Raw genomic sequence first — 18,301 nt, 5'->3', positions numbered from 1 at the left:
GATCAACTAATACTCTGAGGTCCTTTTCCTCCTCTGTTACTTCCAACTGATGTGTCCCCAGTTTATAAGCAAAACTCTTGTTATTAACATGCTTATAATAGTTGGGAACAGATTCTTTCCTGAAATTTTTTAGTTATGGAAGACTCCTCCAGTACCGATTAGAGCAGTGTCAACTAGTTTAGTCTCCCTTGCACAAATATGGCAGTTCTTCTGCTCTGCCTGACTGTATTGCATCATTTTAGTGCAATTATTTCTCATTCATGAAAATATTTAGCTATGTACAGTGGTAAGCATACGGATGGCATTTAAAAGATTGAATAGAGCATAGTTTGTAAAAATACTGTGACACTACATTTTTACTGGCATGGGTTAGGATTTATTGGACACTCAGAAATGAGTTTTAAAGTATTTAAAAGAAGATATTGGCACACTGGTATAAGGAGGGCGTTCCAGGCTTGGTGATCAGCATAGGAGTCACTGAAACTAGAGCACAGGTTTTATGTTATAAGCCCTTTCTCTTCAAATTCATGAACAAGGATGAAATTTGTGTTAGCTATAGCTATAATTTTCAACCCAAATGTTATTGCTGGGGAAATGAGACAATTTCCATCCCACGATGCTGAAAGAATTGGCACATGAGATTGCTAGTCCAGAAGCAAAGATTTTTAACGTATCTCTCTTTTCAGGGCAGTACCATGTGACTGGAGAACAGCTAATGTCATACCATACCTATATTTGAGAAAAGGGGGGTGGTGTGATCATGGCAATTACCAACTTGTTAATCTCACCTCAGTAGTGTGCAAGATTTTGGAACAAATTTTGAAGGAAAGAATAATTAAATTCATGAAGGTAGATAGTAATGGGAATGTAATGCAACATGGGTTTACCAAAAGTAGATTATGCCAGACTAACCTGATTTCCTTCTTTGAGAAAAAAACTGATTTTTTTAGATAAGAGAATTGCAGTACATCTAATATACATGGACTTTGATAAAGCATTTGACATGGTGCAACATCGGAAATTATTAGTAACTAAAGAAGATGGGGATTAGAATAAGAATTGTAGGGTGGATAAGAAACTGGATAACGTGTTGTGCTGAAAGGTGAACTGTTGGACTGGAGGGAGATTAGTAGTGGAATTCCTCAAGAATCAGTCTTATGACTCATAAAAATATTGAATATGATTAATGACCTTGGCACAAAAAGTGGGAGTGCACTAATGAAATTTGCTAATGATACAAAGTTGGGAGGCATCAATACAGAGGAGGATCAAAATACTATACAGGAAGATCTGGATGCCCTTGAAGAATGGAGTGGCAGATGTACTATGAAATCTAATAGCACAACGTGTACGGTCATACACTTTGCCCTGGTCTACACTATGAGTTTAGGTCGAATTTAGTAGCGTTAGATCGATTTAACCCTGTACCCATCCATACAACAAAGCCATTTTTGTCGACTTAATGGGCTCTTAAAATTGATTTCTGTACTCCTCCCTGACGAGGGAATTAGCGCTGAAATTGACCCTGCAGGGTCTAATTTGGGGTGGTGTGGAGGCAATTCGACAGTATTGACCTCCAGGAGCTATCCCAGAGTGCTCCATTGTGACTGCTCCGGACAGCACTCTCAACTCAGATCACTGGCCAGGTAGACAGGAAAAGCCCCGCAAACTTTTGAATTTCATTTCCTGTTTGGTGAACTGATCAGTGCAGGTGACCATGGAGTCCCAGAATCGCAAAAGAGCTCCAGCATGGACCAAACTGAAGGTACTGCATCTGATCGCTGTATTGGGAGACGAATCCATGCTATCCAAACTCTGTTCCAAAAGGTGAAATGCCTGAATATTTGAAAAAATCTCCACGAGCATGAAGGACAGAGGTTATAACAGGGACTTAAGCAAACTTAAGGAGCTCAGGCAAGCCTACCAAAGAACCAGAGAGGCAAACGGCCGCTCCGGGTCAGAGTCCCAGACATGCCGCTTATATGATGAGCTGCATGCCATTCTAAGGGGTGCCCCTACAACTACCACACCTCTGTGCTTCCGTCCTTCCCCACCCCTCCTGGGCTACCTTGGCAGTTATCCCTTCCTTTTGCGTGACAAAATAAAATATTAAAGAATGCATGAATTTGAAACAATGACTATTGCCTCTGCAAGCAGAGATGAAAGGGGTAGGGGAGGGCGGTTGGCATACAGGGAAGTAGAGTGAACCAAGAGGGCCGGTTTTCATCAAGGAGAAACAAACAGAACTTTCACACTGTGGCCTGGCCAGTCATGAAACTGGTTTTCAAAGCTTCTCTGACGCACAGCATGCCCTGCTGTGCTCTTCTAACTACCTTGGTGTCTCACTGTGCATAATCAGCAGCCAGGCGATTTGCCTCAACCTCACACCCCGCCATAAACATTTCCTCCTTACTCTCACAGATATTGTGGAGCACACAGCAAGCAGTAATAACAGGAATATTGGTTTTGCTGAGGTCTAACCGAGTCAGTAAACTGCGCCAGCGAGCTTTTAAACGTCCAAAGGCACATTCTACCACCATTATACACTTGCTCAGCCTATAGTTGAACTGCTCCTTACTACTGTCCAGGCTTCATGAGCCATGGGAGTAGGCTGGGGTAGGTGTGACTGTGCAATGCTGCCGACTGGGAGAGTAGCCTGAGGCAGATATTCCAGGCAGGACTGAATCTCCATTAGGCGAAACTTAAAGAAGAGAATGACCTGGAGTCATTCCCATTTTTGTCCAGGCGCCCCCGACCAACCTTAGTGAGGCCGGCCAGGAGCACGCCTGTCTGCCCAGGCGCCCCCCCCCCCCCCCGAGCAACCTAACCAAGGTCGGCCAGGAGCACCCATGGAACGACAACGACGCTTAGCAGTCATATTGCACTGTCTGCCATCAGCAAGGAGCTGATTCTGTGTAGCACTGCAGTACCAGGTCTGTCAGCATCACCCAGGAGACATACGGTGACAGTGAGATGAGTGGGCTCCATGCTTGCCGTGGTATGTCGTCTGCATGGGTAACCCAGGAAAAAAGGCGAGAAACTATTTTTAGCCATTGCTTTCAGGAAGGGAGGGATGGGTGGGCCTGATGACATGTACCCAGACCCGCAACAATGTTTTTGCCCCATTGGAAGTTCAACCCAGAATTCCAATGGGCAGCAGAGGCTGCAGGAACTGTGGAATAGCTACCACAGTGCAGCGCTCCAAAAGTCAACGCTAGTCTCGGTACTGTGGGCGCACACTGCCGACTTAATGAGCTTAGTGGGCAGACACACAATCGACTGTATCAAATTGACTGCATCAAATCGATTTCTGTTAAATCGACTTCTATTAAATGGGCCTAATTTCATAGTGTCCTGATACTAAGCCTTTCTGCTACAAACGGGTGGAGGGAGGGAATCATTGGTTGGAAGGGACAAAGGAGGAGTGAGACCTGGGTGTTTTGTTTGATCACAGAATGACGATGAGCCACTGGTGTAATGCAGTTGCGAAAAAGGGAAATGCATTTATCAGGTGAGACATTTCCAGTAGAGAGGGAAAAGTATTAATGCTATTGCGCAAAGCACTGGTAAGACTTCATCTGGAATACTGTGTACAGTTATGGTCACCCATGTACAAGAAAGATTAATTCAGAATGGAATGAGTACAGAGAAGAACTGATAGACTGATCAGGGGAATGATGGAAGTCCCATCTTGTTAGAGGAAACTAGAAGAGCTTGGCTTGTTTAGTGTAATAAGAAGACATCTGAGAGGGGATATGATTGCTCTCTCCAAATACATCAAAGGAGTAATCACCAGGGATGGTGAGGAACTGTTTAAGCTAAAGAACAATGTTGGCACAAGAACAAATGGGTATTAAGTGGCCATGATTAAATTCAGGCTGGAAACTAGAAGGTTTCTACCTATCAGAGAGTGGTTCTAGGATAGCCTTCCAAAAGGATTAGTGGGGGCAAACAACTTAATCGATTTTGAGAGAGCAGAACAGATTTATGGATGGGATTGTATGACTGTTGTTTGTGATGGGGGGGGGCATGGCTCATCAGCCTTGGGGGTCAGGATCCCTTCTGGTTTACATTTTACATTCAGGTCTTCATCTAGCCCTCTGCCAGGGTTAGGAATGGATTTCCCACCTACCTCAAAATGTATTTTGGATTTTTATCTGGTCTCCTTTCCCTGAATCATCAGAGATGGCCATAGCTAGAGATGGGACTCTGGATGGGGCGGGCCAGTGATGTGAGGTGTCACTGATCATTCTCTCTCTCATGTGCTTGACTGGCTGGTTCTTCTTCGAGTGATTGCTCATATCCATTCCAGTTAGGTGTACGCGCCGCGCGTGCACATTCGTCGGAAAACTTTTACCCTAGCAACTCAGTGGGCCGGCAGGTCGCCCCCTAGAGTGGCGCCACCATGGCGCTCCATATATACTCCTGCCGGCCCACCCGCTCCTCAGTTCCTTCTTACCGCCCGTGTCGGTCGTTGGAACAGTGGAGCGCGGCTTAGCTGACCTCCACTTCCCTAGCTACTCGTTTTCTCGTATATAATTATGCAGTTATAACACCTCGGTCCTTACCTTTGCTTCGCAGTATGCCCTGGTTCAGCAGTCAAGAGAGGCTGTAGCCTCTGGCTCGGCAGTTTTATTCTGCCACATTTCACTCCGACCCCACCGCCTTTGTAAGGCTTGGGATTCACCTAACTGGAATGGATATGAGCAATCACTCGAAGAAGAAAAGACGGTTACTCACCTTTGTAACTGTTGTTCTTCGAGATGTGTTGCTCATATCCATTCCGCACCCGCCCTCCTTCCCCACTGTCGGAGTAGCCGGCAAGAAGGAACTGAGGAGCGGGTGGGCCGGCAGGAGTATATATGGAGCGCCATGGTGGCGCCACTCTAGGGGGCGACCTGCCGGCCCACTGAGTTGCTAGGGTAAAAGTTTTCCGACGAATGTGCACGCGCGGCGCGTACACCTAACTGGAATGGATATGAGCAACACATCTCGAAGAACAACAGTTACAAAGGTGAGTAACCGTCTTTTCTTGCTCAGGGTCTAACTGATCTTGGGTTCAGAAGTACATTTTCCCCCAGGTCATATTGGTAGTGACATTTTGGGCGGAGAAGGGGTAGGGGGTTCACCTTCATCTGCAGCATGGAGTGTGAGTCACTTGCCAGTATTATCTGGGTGTATATCAATTAATCCCCTGCCATTGCAAGGGTCTTGGGCATTCATGTACCTTAGTCCCTTTTAGTCTCTGTCTGAGACACACAATAGTTTAGTTCCCTGTGAGCTGTACTGTTTTGGTATAATTTTCATTTTGGGTTTAGTGTGCAGGTGCTGGGTGGTGGGCCTGTGATCTACAGGATGTCCGAATAGATGATCTGGTGGTCCCTTCTGGCCTTAAACACCATGAATAAAAAAAAAATCTAGAATAATTTCAGATATACACAAGGTATATGCTATTGTACATATATGTACTCTTTACGTCCAGCACACAAATCTGTTTGTGAATCGAAAACTATAGGACAATAGCATTTCACTGCTATGTCTAACTAACATAAATTAAGTTTTATTCCTTCTGTAAGATTTATTAAATTAAAAGTTTAGTATTGTCATAGTTGTAGATGAATTGCAGAACTACTTTTCAAGGTATTGCATGCTAATCTCTCAAAATCTTTTTTAGACTGAATTTGTATGTATCGCACTGAAATTGAAATAATATTTCTTATGTAACTTATTTCTCAAGGTGCTTCGTAAAGATCTTCACTGCTACCATTTAAAGCTAGAGGTCAAGGATCTGAAAATGCAGATTGAACACATGATGTCTCTAGTATCACTTCAAGAGCAGCAACATAAGCAAACAGAAAAGTAAGTGCGTGTTTGTATATCATGCTTGACGTGTGTGTTCCTCTTCAAAGCTTGTTACTTGTATAATAAATGTACAGATTTCAGTGAGTTTCAGGTGACAATGGCAGCATAATTTTCCAAACCTTTATCTAAACAGTTATAAATACTGAAACAAATATATGTTCCTATATAATGGAAAACATCATAAGCATAATATTCTTGTAATGTTCAACAGAATGTTGAAAATTCCGTCCACCTCCCAGTATCCCTTCAATTTAAGATTTCTCCTTTAACGAAAGGTAATCAGGATAAGAACAGCCAGACTGAGTCAGACCAAAGGTCCATCTAGCCTTGTATCCTCTCTTTTGACAGTGGCCAATGCCAGGTGCCCTAGAGGCAATGAACAGAACAGGTAATCCATCAAGTGATCCATCCCCTGTCGCCCATTCCCAGCTTCTGGCAAACAGAGGCTAAGGACACCATCCCTGTCCATCCTGGCTAATAGCCATTGATGGACCTAGCCTCCATGAATTTATCTAGTTCTTTTTTGAACCTTGTTATAGTCTTGCCAGAGGATGTTGTGAAGGCCAAGGAGTTCCACAGGTTGACTGTGCAGTGTGTGGAAAAAATACTTCCGTTTGTTTGTTTGTTTGTTTTAAACCTCTTGCCTGTTAATTTCATTTGGTGACCCTTAGTTCTTGTGTTATGACAAGGAGTAAATAATACTCAGGGCTTGTCTGCACTACCGGCCAGATTGGCGGGCAGCAATCAATCCAGCAGGGGTCCATTTATCGCATCTAGTGGAGCTCAAGCAGAGTCGACGGGAGAGCGTCGGCTGTCAAGTTGTATATTTTAGATCAGCCCCGCACAGTAGTGTAGACAAGCCCTTCCTTATTTACTTATTTACAAGCCCTTCCTTATTTATAGACCTCTATCATACACCCCCCTCCCCTTGCCCCCCGTCTTTTCCAAGCTGAAAAGTTCCAGTCTTATTAATCCTCATACACAAGCCGTTCCATACCCCTAATCATTTTTGTTGTCCTGTTCTGAACCTTTTCCAAGCCCAATATATCTTTTTTGAATTGGGGCAACCACATCTGCACGCAGTATGTGGGTGTACCATAGATTTATATAGAAGCAATATATTTCCTGTCTTATTAGCTATGCCTTTCTTAATGATTCCCAACATTCTGTTCACTTTTTTTGACTGCCGCTGCACATTGAGTGGATGTTTTCAGAGAACTATCCACAGTGACTTCAAGATCTCTTTCTTGAGTGGTAACAGCTAATTTAGACCCCAACGTTTTATACTTATAGTTGGAATTATGTTTTCCAATGTGCATTACTTTGCATTTATCAACATTGAATTTAATCTGCCATTTCATTGCCCGGTCACCCAGTTTTGACAGATCCTTTTGTAGTTCTTCGCAGTCTGTCTGGGACTTAACTACCTTGAGTAGTTTTGTATCATCTACAAATTTTGCCACCTCACTGTTTACCCCTTTTTCCGAATCATTTATGAATCTGTTGAATAGGACTGGTCCCAGTACAGACCCCTCGGGGACACCACTATTTACCTCTCTCCATTCTGAAAACTGATTATTTATTCCTACCTTTGTTTCCTATCTTTAAACCAGTTACCAGTCCATGAGAGAACCATTCCTCTTGTCCCATGATAGCTTACTTTGCTTAAGAGCCTTTGGTGAGGAACCTTGTCAAAGGCTGTCTGATAATCTAAATACACTATATCCACTGGATCCCCCTTGTTCACATGCTTGTTGACCTCCTCAAAACATTCTAGTAGATAGGTGAGGCATGATTTCTCTTTACAAAAACCATGTTGACTATTCCCCAAAAAATTATGTTCATCTATGTGTCTGACAATTTTGCTCTTTACTATAGTTTCAACCAGTTTGCCTAGTACTGAAGTCAGGCTTACAGGCCTGTAATTGCCAGGATCACCACTGGAGCCCCTTTCAAAACTTGACATCACATTAGCGATCCTCCAGTCATTTTGGTACAGAAGCTGATTTAAATGATAGGTTACAAATGACAGTTAGTAGTCCTGCAATTTCACATTTGAGTTCCTTCAGAACTCTTGGGTGAATGCCATCTGGTCTTGGTGACTTATTACTGTTTAGTTTATCAATTTGTTCCAAAACTTCATCTAATGACACCTCAATTTGGAACAGTTCCTCAGATCTGTCACCTAAAAAGTATGGCTCAGGTTTGGGAATCTCCCTCACATCCTCAACTGTGAAGACCGATGCAAAGAATTCATTTAGTTTCTCCTTCATGGCCTTATCATCCTTGAGTGCTCCTTTAGCATCTCGATCATCCAGTGACCCCACTGGTTGTTTAGCAGGCTTCCTGCTTCTGATGTACTTAAAAAAAAATGTTGATATTACTTTTTTAAGTCTTTGGCTAGCTGTTCTTCAAATTCTTTTTTGCCCTTCCTTATTATATTTTTGAACTTCATTTGCCAGAGTTTATGCTTCTTTCTATTTTCCTCACTAGGATTTAACTTTTTTGGTTCTCTTACTATTTTTTTTAATTTGGGGTATACATTTAAGTTCAGCCTCTATTGTGGTGTCTTTAAAGAGTTTCCATGCAGCTTGCAGGGATTTTACTTTTGGTGCTGTACCTTTTAATTTCTGTTTAACTAACCTCCTCATTTTTGTGTAGTTCCTCTTTCTGAAATTAAATACTACAATGTTGGGCCTTTGTGGTGTTTTCCCCGCCACAGAGGTGTTACATTTTATTATATTATGGTCACTATTACCAAGCGGTCCAGCTATATTCACCTCTTGGACCTGATCCTGTCCTCCATTTAAATCAAGAATTGCCTCTCCTCTTGTGGGTTCCAGGACTAGCTGCTCCAAGAAGCTGTCATTTAATGTGTCAAGAAACTTTATCTCTGCATCCCTTCCTGAGGTGATATGTACCAAATCAATATGGGGATAGTTGAAATCCCTCGAGGTTTTTTTTATTTTAATAGCTTCTCTAATCTCCCTGAGCATTTCACAGTCACTGTCACCATCCTGGTCATGTGGTCTGTAATATACCCCTACTGCTATAGTCTTATTATACAAGCATGGAATTACTATTCATAGAGATTCTGTGGTACAGTTTGGTTCATTTAAGATTTTTACTTCATTTAATTCTACACTTTCTTTCACATACAGTTCCACTCCTCCACTAGCATGACCTGTTCTGTCCTTCCAATGTGTTTTGTACCCTGGTATTACTGTGTCCCATTGATTTATCCTCATTTCACCAAGTTTCTGTGATGCCTCTTATATCCTAATTTAAGACGAGGCACTCTAGTTCACCCATCTTATTATTTAGACTTCTAGCATTGTTATATAAGCATTTTAGAACTTGTCACTTTTTAGCTGTCTGCCATTACATGATGTAATTGAATGAGACATTTTTTTTTCTTTTGACTATTTTTCATCAGATCCTACCTGTATTTGAACATTTTCCATCCTCTCCTCCTTATTAGGACATAACGAATCTCCATTTATAGATCCTCCTTTAAGGGATGTCCGAACTATGTGCTTCTCTCCACCTGTCAGCTTTCCCCCAGCCTTTAGTTTAAAAACTGCCCTATGACCTTTTTAATTGTTAAGCACCAGCAATCTGGTTACATTTTGGTTTAGGTGGAGCCCATCCTTCCTGTATAGGCTTCTCTTTTCCCAAAAGTTTCCCCATTTCATAATAAATCTAAACCCCTCTTCCCTATACCATCGTCTCATCCACGCATTGAGACCCTGCAGTTCTGCCTGCCTAACTGGCCCTGCACGTGGAACTGGATGCATTTCAGAGAATGCTACCATGAAGGTCCTGTACTTCAATCTCTTACCTAGCAGCCTACATTTGGCCTCCAGCACCTCTCTCCTATCTTTCCGTATGTCATTGGTACCTACATGTACCACGACCACTGGCTCTTCCCCAGCACTACACATAAGCCTATCTAGATGTCTTGAGAGATCCACAACCTTTGCACCAGGCAGGCAAGTCACCATGCAATTCTCCTGGTCATCTCATACCCAGCTATCTATGTTTCTAATGATTGACTCGCCCATTACTAATACCTGTCTCTTCCAAATAACAAGTAGGCTGATCTGCAAGCAATTAAGATTATTTTCAGCTGCAATTGTCAAACTTCTCAGAGGTCATATTGCATCAAAGCTATTTTGAAAACATTTTCTTATCTGTAAATCTCTCTGGTATTGCAAGCATATGGAGCTTTTAAAGAACTGAATATTGCTGACACTTCAGTTGTGTTACCACTGAATTATTAGATTGTCTCATGTTACTAGTATACTTCCAAAATAGAGTTGTTTAAATGCTAATGTAATAAAAAGATATATTTTAACTTCCAGAGCTGTTGGATTTTTTTTCCCTTTCTTTGTTGTCTAATTTTGTATGTTGTAGTATGCTTCTTTTTATTGGCAACAAAAAGTGAGTGAACAGCAAACAGGAGTTGAGTAAAGGGTATTCCATATTAAGACTAAGTTTAAGGTAAAGTTACTTCCAAGTAGCACAGAACTTTTAACAAAGGGATGGAGTGTTTGGGCAAGATATTTTCATTCACTGATGCATTGGTCCATCAATGGCTATTAGAAGCTGGGAATGGGCAACAGACGATGGATCATTTGATCCTATTCTGTTCACTCCCTCTGAATTACCTGGCATTGGCCACTATCGGAAGACAGGATACTGGGCTAGAGGGACCTTTTGGTCTGATCTAGTATGGCCATTTTTATGTTCATTTACAATTCATATAGTCCCTATCGCTGCCCTGCAGAGTGCATGCATTCCAGAAGATCCCCTGCACAATACCCTGCATAGCTTTGATGCTCTGTGTCCCACTCTTCCTCTGTCCAGTGGACCGTAGGTGCAGACTGCAGTGGTAGCCATAGACCTCAGAGAGGATGCTGATATAATTTCCCTATGTGTACCAAACAATGAAGCACAGGGAGATTATAAACATCAGTGTTAAGGTATATTGATCAGTTTTTGCTGTGTCACAGGCTAACCTACCTGAGCTATCTTGACTCCAGCTATCTCAGGTAACAATAGCAGTGGAGACAGTATAGCACAGGCTATCGAGTAGAATATGTAACCGGGATTCGTGACGGGCTCGTGCTGCCTATGCTGTGCTGTCTCCACTGTTAATGTTAACCACGCTAGCTGGATTCAAGCTAGTTAAGATAGGCTAGCCTGTGCACAGCTTTTGCTATGTTGACATAGACTTAAGTGGCTTTTAATGATAAGCGAAGTCTAATTTTGTTACACAGAAGCTGTTATACAGCTAATGGGATTCAAGAAAGTTAGATGCTTTGAGCAGATTTTTTAAAATCAACTATCCATGTTAAATGCCATTACTGCAAACAACACAAGTGCTGAATAAGCCACACAAACTTGCAAACCTGAAACTGGAACTCTGGCCCACATTTTGAATGCTGTATAAAAAGTGACCACCACCACTTTTGGTGCCTGATTTGAAAAATAATTGAATTGAAAAAAAGTCTGTGTTGGTTATCTGATGAGCTATATAATTGAAAAATAAATATTAACTCTCTAATAATATCTTTAATATTATCAGAATATATTAACCATACTTCTGTGCTATTTTTCATGTTTTGGTGTATTGCACAGTTATGAAAATATTACTTACTTCAATGATAAAGAATTTTCATATACATCATATTTAATAGTTCAGGGAAGAGACCACCAACAAAATTAGCAGTGATTTCTGCATGGGGTTTTAGTACTTCTCAGAAGTTGATTACGCTTCTTTCAAATTGAATAAAACAATAAGGCTACTAAATCAACAATAGGCTTCAAGGCCTGAAGGAACCAATGTGATGAACTAGTCTTACCTGCTGCATATTGCAGGCCACAGAATCTTGCCCACCCACTCTCTCATTTAAACCTGCAAGTGACCCAGGCCACAATCTGCAGAGGAAGGAGAGAAACTTGCAGGGGTTCAGCTAATAGTAGTTTTTATGTTCTAACAGTCGTAGTTCATAGCTAGGTTACTGTTGACTAGACTAAAACTTTCATTTAAAATTATCTTTGTCTGGGATTTTTTGTTTGTTTGTAGAGTTCTAAATGCTTTGCTTCCAGTTCTAAGAAAACAGTACTTCACCTTAAAAGAAGCAGGTTTGGCAAGTGCTGTTATTGAGGCTAACTTCAAGGAGGTTGAACAGCTGATTCAGAGACCAAAAACGGTAATTTGGGCTGACCAACCTGTTGAAGAGGAACCTAAACAAAATGATCAACCAGAGATGTCTGTTATCCTGGCATTTCCACAACTTGCAAGCAATCCAAATACACCTTGCCGTAAGTATATAATTTAAATTTTCTAATGAGAATAATACGCAATGTTTTCTCAAAAAGCCATGATTGGTATGGATAGATTATTTACATTCATATTTGGCAATATAGATTGGCAGTGCCTGCATTTTTTATGTGAACTGTGTCTGTTAAATTGCCATCTATCCCAAAAAAATCTTGCAAACACAATCCAAACTTTTGGTGCAAAATGGTGGTCATGAATCAGCTACTGTTGTGGATACAGAGAAAATGTATATGGAGGAAAGACAATTCCCCCGTCCTCAAACCTGCCTCAAAATGCCATGTCTGCTAGAAGATGGACCGTTCATTATGTCTAAGCATCTGGTTTCAGTTTTTGCCTGGATTTAAGTAGATGTAGTGGCACCCTTGGATTGTTCAGTTTAATCTTCCTTTAATCTGACTGAATTTCCATAATTGTGGTATAATCTACACAGTGAACTCTGAATGTAAACCAGTAATCAGTAGGTTTGAGCATTTTGGGAAGCCTAGAGGAGAATATTGAATTAACTTGCCAAATGCTCCTCTTAGTCTGGTCATTTGTTAACATGAATCAGGCATTTTGCAGGTATTGCTAAAGTTGGTGGAACGTCGGCAATTTCTTGGCAGGTCACTTAGGGTTTTGGGGAGGGCGTTATATTAATTGTGTATATTTCTTCTTTCTTTTACTTATAAAACAAATAATGAACTTCCAACAAATCGGATAGAGCAGAGAGGAATCAGACATGAAAACTTAATTGCTGATCAAGCAGTTTGAATGATGCAACATTAACTTTATAATCTATGAAAAGCAGATCCTAAAGCCCACCATATTTACATACTCATCTTTAACTCTGTGGGTACCTCCTCTCCACTTGTATCAACTGTCTTTTTCTCTCAGCTGTTTGAGTGTCCTCTAACCTTAGTAATTGTCCATTTAAATTTATGAAAGATATCTGTAAACAGTCAAGAGTCATAAAAAAAAACCCTTGGCTTCTATGGAATAGTCAAATGTGACAATAGCTAAGGCTACGTTTTAGTCACAGGTATTTTTAATAAAAGTCATGGACAGATCACTGGCTGTAAACAAAAATTCATGGGCCTGTGACCTGTTGATGACTTTTACTAAAAATGCCTGCCCTGACTAAAACTTGGGCAGGGGACTGTGAGTGCTTGGGGGGAGGGGGTAGTCTAAGGGCGCTGCAAGTGCTGGGGGATGTGGCCCTGGACCCCTGCTGGTACTGGGGGAGAGGGCTTCAGACCACGGTGCATGACCCAGGAGCCCCGCTGGTACTTTGGGAGGAGATTGTCAGGGCTTCCTATTCAGCTCCGCATCTCTACAGTTCTTAGATGGCGAAGGCAGGGGCTCAGCTGCTCCCGCCACTAGCGCTGGCTGCTGTAGCTCCCATTGGCCAGGAGCCGTATCCAGTGGGAGCTGGGGGGCCTGCGAGCAGCATGCAGTGTGGGCCTCCTCCGTCGCCTAGGAACTGCAGAAGGGCCATGCCACTGGGATCTGGAGAGCCCCCCACACTCTCCAATTCCCTGTCCCTAGCCCTGAGCCCCCTCCCACACACCCAAACTGCTGCTGCTGGCCGATGCAAAAGTCATTGAGGTCACAGAAAGTCACGGAATCCATGACCGCCGTGATAGACTCATAGCCTTAACAATAACCAGTTTTGTTCTTTTGTGTGGGGGTTTTGTTCTACTTATAGTCCTACTAAATCTGTTTTGGTGGGATAATCTTATTTAAACTTTTCATAACTATCATCTGAGTGCACTCTTCTGAACCACTGCATTTTCAAGGTGAGGGCTGGAGTTTCTGGTTATGAAAACTGGCTCTCTTCTCATTACAAACTGAAATATGATGTTTCATTCTACATATAAATGAGTGGATTTGTCTACCTTTTCTTGTTTTTAGTTTAAATAACAATGTAATTAAAATTAGCTTTGCAAGTGTTTCATGTAAATGGTCCGTGAAACCATTTTTATTTTTTTTTTTTTTAAATAAGAGGTAGATACAGCTGTTACAAGCCTTACATGTATATATCTGGAAAAGTTGCTTTTTTTTATGCTGGTGATGTTTGGATATGCAGTGATGTATGGATATGCAGTGTTTTTATGCTGGTGATGTATGGATATGCAGTGTTCAGAGTATTAATGACAAGTGATGAGTTTTGTTAGATTTCGGCTATCATTTTTTGTAACTTCTATTCCCTGCCACTCTGCCATGTCAAGCTAAACACTTTTCCCATGTGGAACAAAACATATCTACTTCTGTTTCATCCACCTCTCTACAAATCCTGTGTGTAACCAACACACTTCCTGGGTGTGGTGCTCTTTCCCCCTTTGGTGGCACCAAGACCACTTAGAGATTAATGAGTCCGCCACAGCCTTAACTAAGAGCTATGTGGCTGTTAGCTCATGTAGTATAGGCTCATTCATTTAGCTTCAGAGGTCCCAGATTCAAGCCCGCCCACCAGGACCGGGGCTGTTGGTGTTAAATATACATTTAGAGTTTGATCCTGCTCTTATTTAATTCAAACCCATTCATGCTTTTGAACCAAAATCATAAGGACAGACTTCAGGTTTTCAGGTTTTCACACTGTTCAAAGGGATAGTGTTTGGATTAGTTGAGGATGATTCCCCATTCTCAATTTGTCTACTGTTCAAAGGCTTCAAGTGTTCCTTGGTGAACATAGCCCACTTCTGTTGTTGGATTACAGGTTTACCTACGTGAATGCAAACCACTTGTTTCAGTTGAGGTGATGCTTTTTTACACCAATCTTAACTTTTTTCATGCAGACATGGTACTTGACCTGGAAACTCCCAGGTAGATCTTGTTCAGAGCTTTTCTGTAGACTCCATGCAAATCATGGAAGAAACTGCCTTCTTAATGGAAGAGTTTTGTAGCATTGCCCTGAAAGGCAATCAGTTCCAGCAACACGTTTTTCACATAGTTCATTTAGCATGCACTCTTTTCGTTTCCTCTTGAGGGTTGATTAGTTATGTGACTATGATGTAAAGCTTGTAGGGGATGTCCCCAGTTTCCTTTCCAGAGCACTGGAGATTTTTATTCTTCACCAAGAACCGTATTCTCTCCCCTGAGCAGCTAAGTTGTTGGCAGCCTATCCTGAAATGATTTTTCTTCATAGCAAGATGATCCACACGTTTTAATGGGCTCTTTCTTCTGATTATTTATATACTATCTAAAGCTTAGCAGTTAGGCACTGTTCTACAAAAGCTTAAAAAATTAGTCAAGCCACAAATTATGACATAAAACTGCCAATCATTGCTGTATTAAGAACCTGAAAGTTAAATTAATTATAAATAAATACTTATCAAACTTAATTGATTTTCATTGTGTCATAAACAGATAGTTAAGGGTTAATAGAACAGGAGTACTTCATGTCTCTTTTGACTGTAAAGGGTTAAGAAGTTCAGTGAGCCTGGCTGTCTCCCGACCAGAGGACCAATCAGGGGACAGGATACTTTCAAATCTTGAGGGAGAGAAGTTTTTGTGTGTGCTGTTAGTTTTTGGTTGTTGTTCACTCTGGGGGCTCAGAGGAACCAGACGTGCAACCAGGTTTTTCTCCAATCTCTCTGATACAGTCTCTTATATGTCCAGAATAGTGAGTACTAGGTAGATAAAGCGAGTTAGGCTTATGTCTGTTTTCTTTGTTTGAAAATGTGTATTTGGCTGGAAGGAGTTCACATTTGTATTTTGCTGAAAGGATTTTTATTTGTACTTGTGTACTTAGGCTGGGAGGATATTCCCAGTGTCTATAGCTGAAAGACCCTGTAACATATTCCATCTTAAATTTACAAAGATGATTTTTACTGTTTTTCCCTCTTTAATTAAAAGCTTTTCTTGTTTAAGAACCTGATTTGTTTTTTTATTCTGGTGAGACCCCAGGGGACTGGATCTGGATTCACCAGGGAATTGGTGGAGAGAAAGGAGGGAAGGGGGAGAAAGAAGTTATTTTCTCTCTGTCTTAGGATTACCTTCTCTCTCAGGGAGAGTCTGGGAGGGGGAGAGAAGGAGGGGAGAAGGTGGATTTTCCTCTCTGTTTTAAGATTCAAGGAGTTTGAATCACAGTGATCTTCCAGGGTAACCCAGGGAGGGGAAGCCTGGGAGAGGCAACGGTGAGGGAAAGGGTTTACTTTCCTTGTGTTAAGATCCAGAGGGTCTGGGTCTTGGGGTTCCCCGGGCAAGGTTTTTGGGGGACCAGAGTGTACCAGGCACTGGAATTCCTGGTTGGTGGCAGCGCTACAAGTACTAAGATGGTAATTGAGCTTAGAGGGATTCATGCTGGTACCCCATCTTTTGGACACTAAGGTTCAGAGTGGGGAATTATACCATGACAATTGTCTATGCTGAAAGAAATCCAAAAAGTACACAGAACACAAAAAGTGACATCAGATTTTTGATATTTTTACTTGAGATGGTACTAAGAGGAATGGTGAGAGCATATAACTTAAGTTGAGAGTGACCTTCAAAAGAGAAGCCTTCTCTTGAATAGTTTTCTTTTTTAATGGTACCACTATTACCCCTGGTACAATATTGATACATTGCTTAAAATATCCCCATATTTGAAACTATTGGGCCTATATTGCCCATTTTCCTTTGTAAATTTAATAAATATTCCAAATACCTTAGGCATTTCCTGATGCATATGGAAAAATGCAGTGTTTGGAAGGAAATGAGTTACTTTTTGTGGCGAAATGCATAAACCCTACACCAGAATTGAAGGGGTTAAGGAGCAACTTGAGGCCCAGGCAGCCTTGTCCATCCCCTCCTGCAGTGCATGCTCCAGCTGGAGGTGGAGTTTAAAAGGGAGACTGACAGCACAGAAGGGGCCGGACAGGGCAAGGAGAGAGACTTACCCTGAAAGCTCCAGAAAAAGAATGCTACAGAAACCTTTCTCTGGAAGAAAGCCAGCCTGCTGAGCCCAGAGGGGCTGAAGGTTGAGCTCTTCACCTTTTCTTCATTGTTGTGTCAAACTAAGACTTTGGTGGGGTAACAAGTGGTAGGAAGTGGCCCAGGAGGCAGCCCTAAAGTGCTCCTGGGTGTTGGGCATTGTTGCTTCTCAGATGGCCTGGGCCCAGAGCCCTACCAACTAGTGGGCTCCCTACCAACCACCTTGTTACAGAGGACATGAAAACCCTCTCTTCCAGACTCTCTTTTGGGGAAACCCAGAGAAGGTAAAGGCTTTGCAAGCTGCATTGGCTGGAACTAAGTATCCTCAAGGGTCACTAAACAGACTGAAGGTCCTCTCCCCACCCCCCTTTCCTTTGGGAGGCTGTGAGACCCAATATCTTCCTTGGGACTCTGTAACCCTGGAGAGTGATGCATCTCATTGGAGACCTGACCAGAGGATCAGGGTGACACCCACCAAAAGGCAATCTGCCACAGGACATAAGGGCAATGAGAGAAATTGAAGGTGAGGTGAGTAGAGATCTTGTGCCCTAACCATTAGGCTACACTGCCAGTGAGCACCACCCATCAGTGTCTTTTATTACTCTCCTGGCTGAAATGTAGCTTGTCTGTCCTGCACAGTTCTAAAATTCATGAAGATGGCTCTTCCTCTTATTGGCCTGTACTGCATTTGTGTTTAAAAGACCTATTCAGAAAGGTAAAATTATTTAGGAATGGCTGTGCTTTCAAAAGCTTCTACAGATTTAACTTTGTCACCAATTTTGTTCCAAGCTGAGGCTTGAGGAGACAATCTTTTTGTCACAAAATGTAGATACCAAAGCTTCTAAGAAACAAAAAGTAGGTTAGAGAACAGTATTAGCATAGAAAAACATAATTCTCTCTATACTAAAGAGGGAACAAAATGGTGAGACAGAAATGGGAAGGATGCAGTGTTTTCTTATTCTTTAAAGACCCCCAAAAATAAGTTTTCTCAGAACTAATTTATTTTTTCCCAAAAGTCATTTCAAAAGAATGCTTGGCAATCATTTAGCAATACCTGACCTGACTAAGATCTTTAGTAAACAAATATAAAGGAAGATTTATACAGATGTATTTGGTACATTGATTATTTTATTTTATTTTAGTTCATAATATGTTCAAGATGTTGGAAAGGAAATAGGCTTTTGCATCAAGACTGAACAA

General features: G+C 41.7%; 1 protein-coding gene across 1 annotated transcript in view; it reads left to right on the top strand.

The window, feature by feature from the left end:
• KIF18A (kinesin family member 18A) overlaps positions 1 to 18,301 on the top strand; it is a 131,089-nt gene that overhangs the window by 70,073 nt on the left and 42,715 nt on the right. Inside the window, exons 12-13 of the mRNA XM_030560216.1 lie at positions 5,738 to 5,859; positions 11,954 to 12,192. Coding sequence (XP_030416076.1) covers positions 5,738 to 5,859; positions 11,954 to 12,192 — 361 coding nt within the window. The remainder of the gene's footprint in view (positions 1 to 5,737; positions 5,860 to 11,953; positions 12,193 to 18,301) is intronic.

Source organism: Gopherus evgoodei, chromosome 4, assembly GCF_007399415.2.
Source record: "Gopherus evgoodei ecotype Sinaloan lineage chromosome 4, rGopEvg1_v1.p, whole genome shotgun sequence".
In the NCBI taxonomy this organism is placed as follows: Eukaryota; Metazoa; Chordata; order Testudines; family Testudinidae; genus Gopherus; species Gopherus evgoodei.
This window is presented reverse-complemented; position numbering and strand designations above follow the sequence as displayed.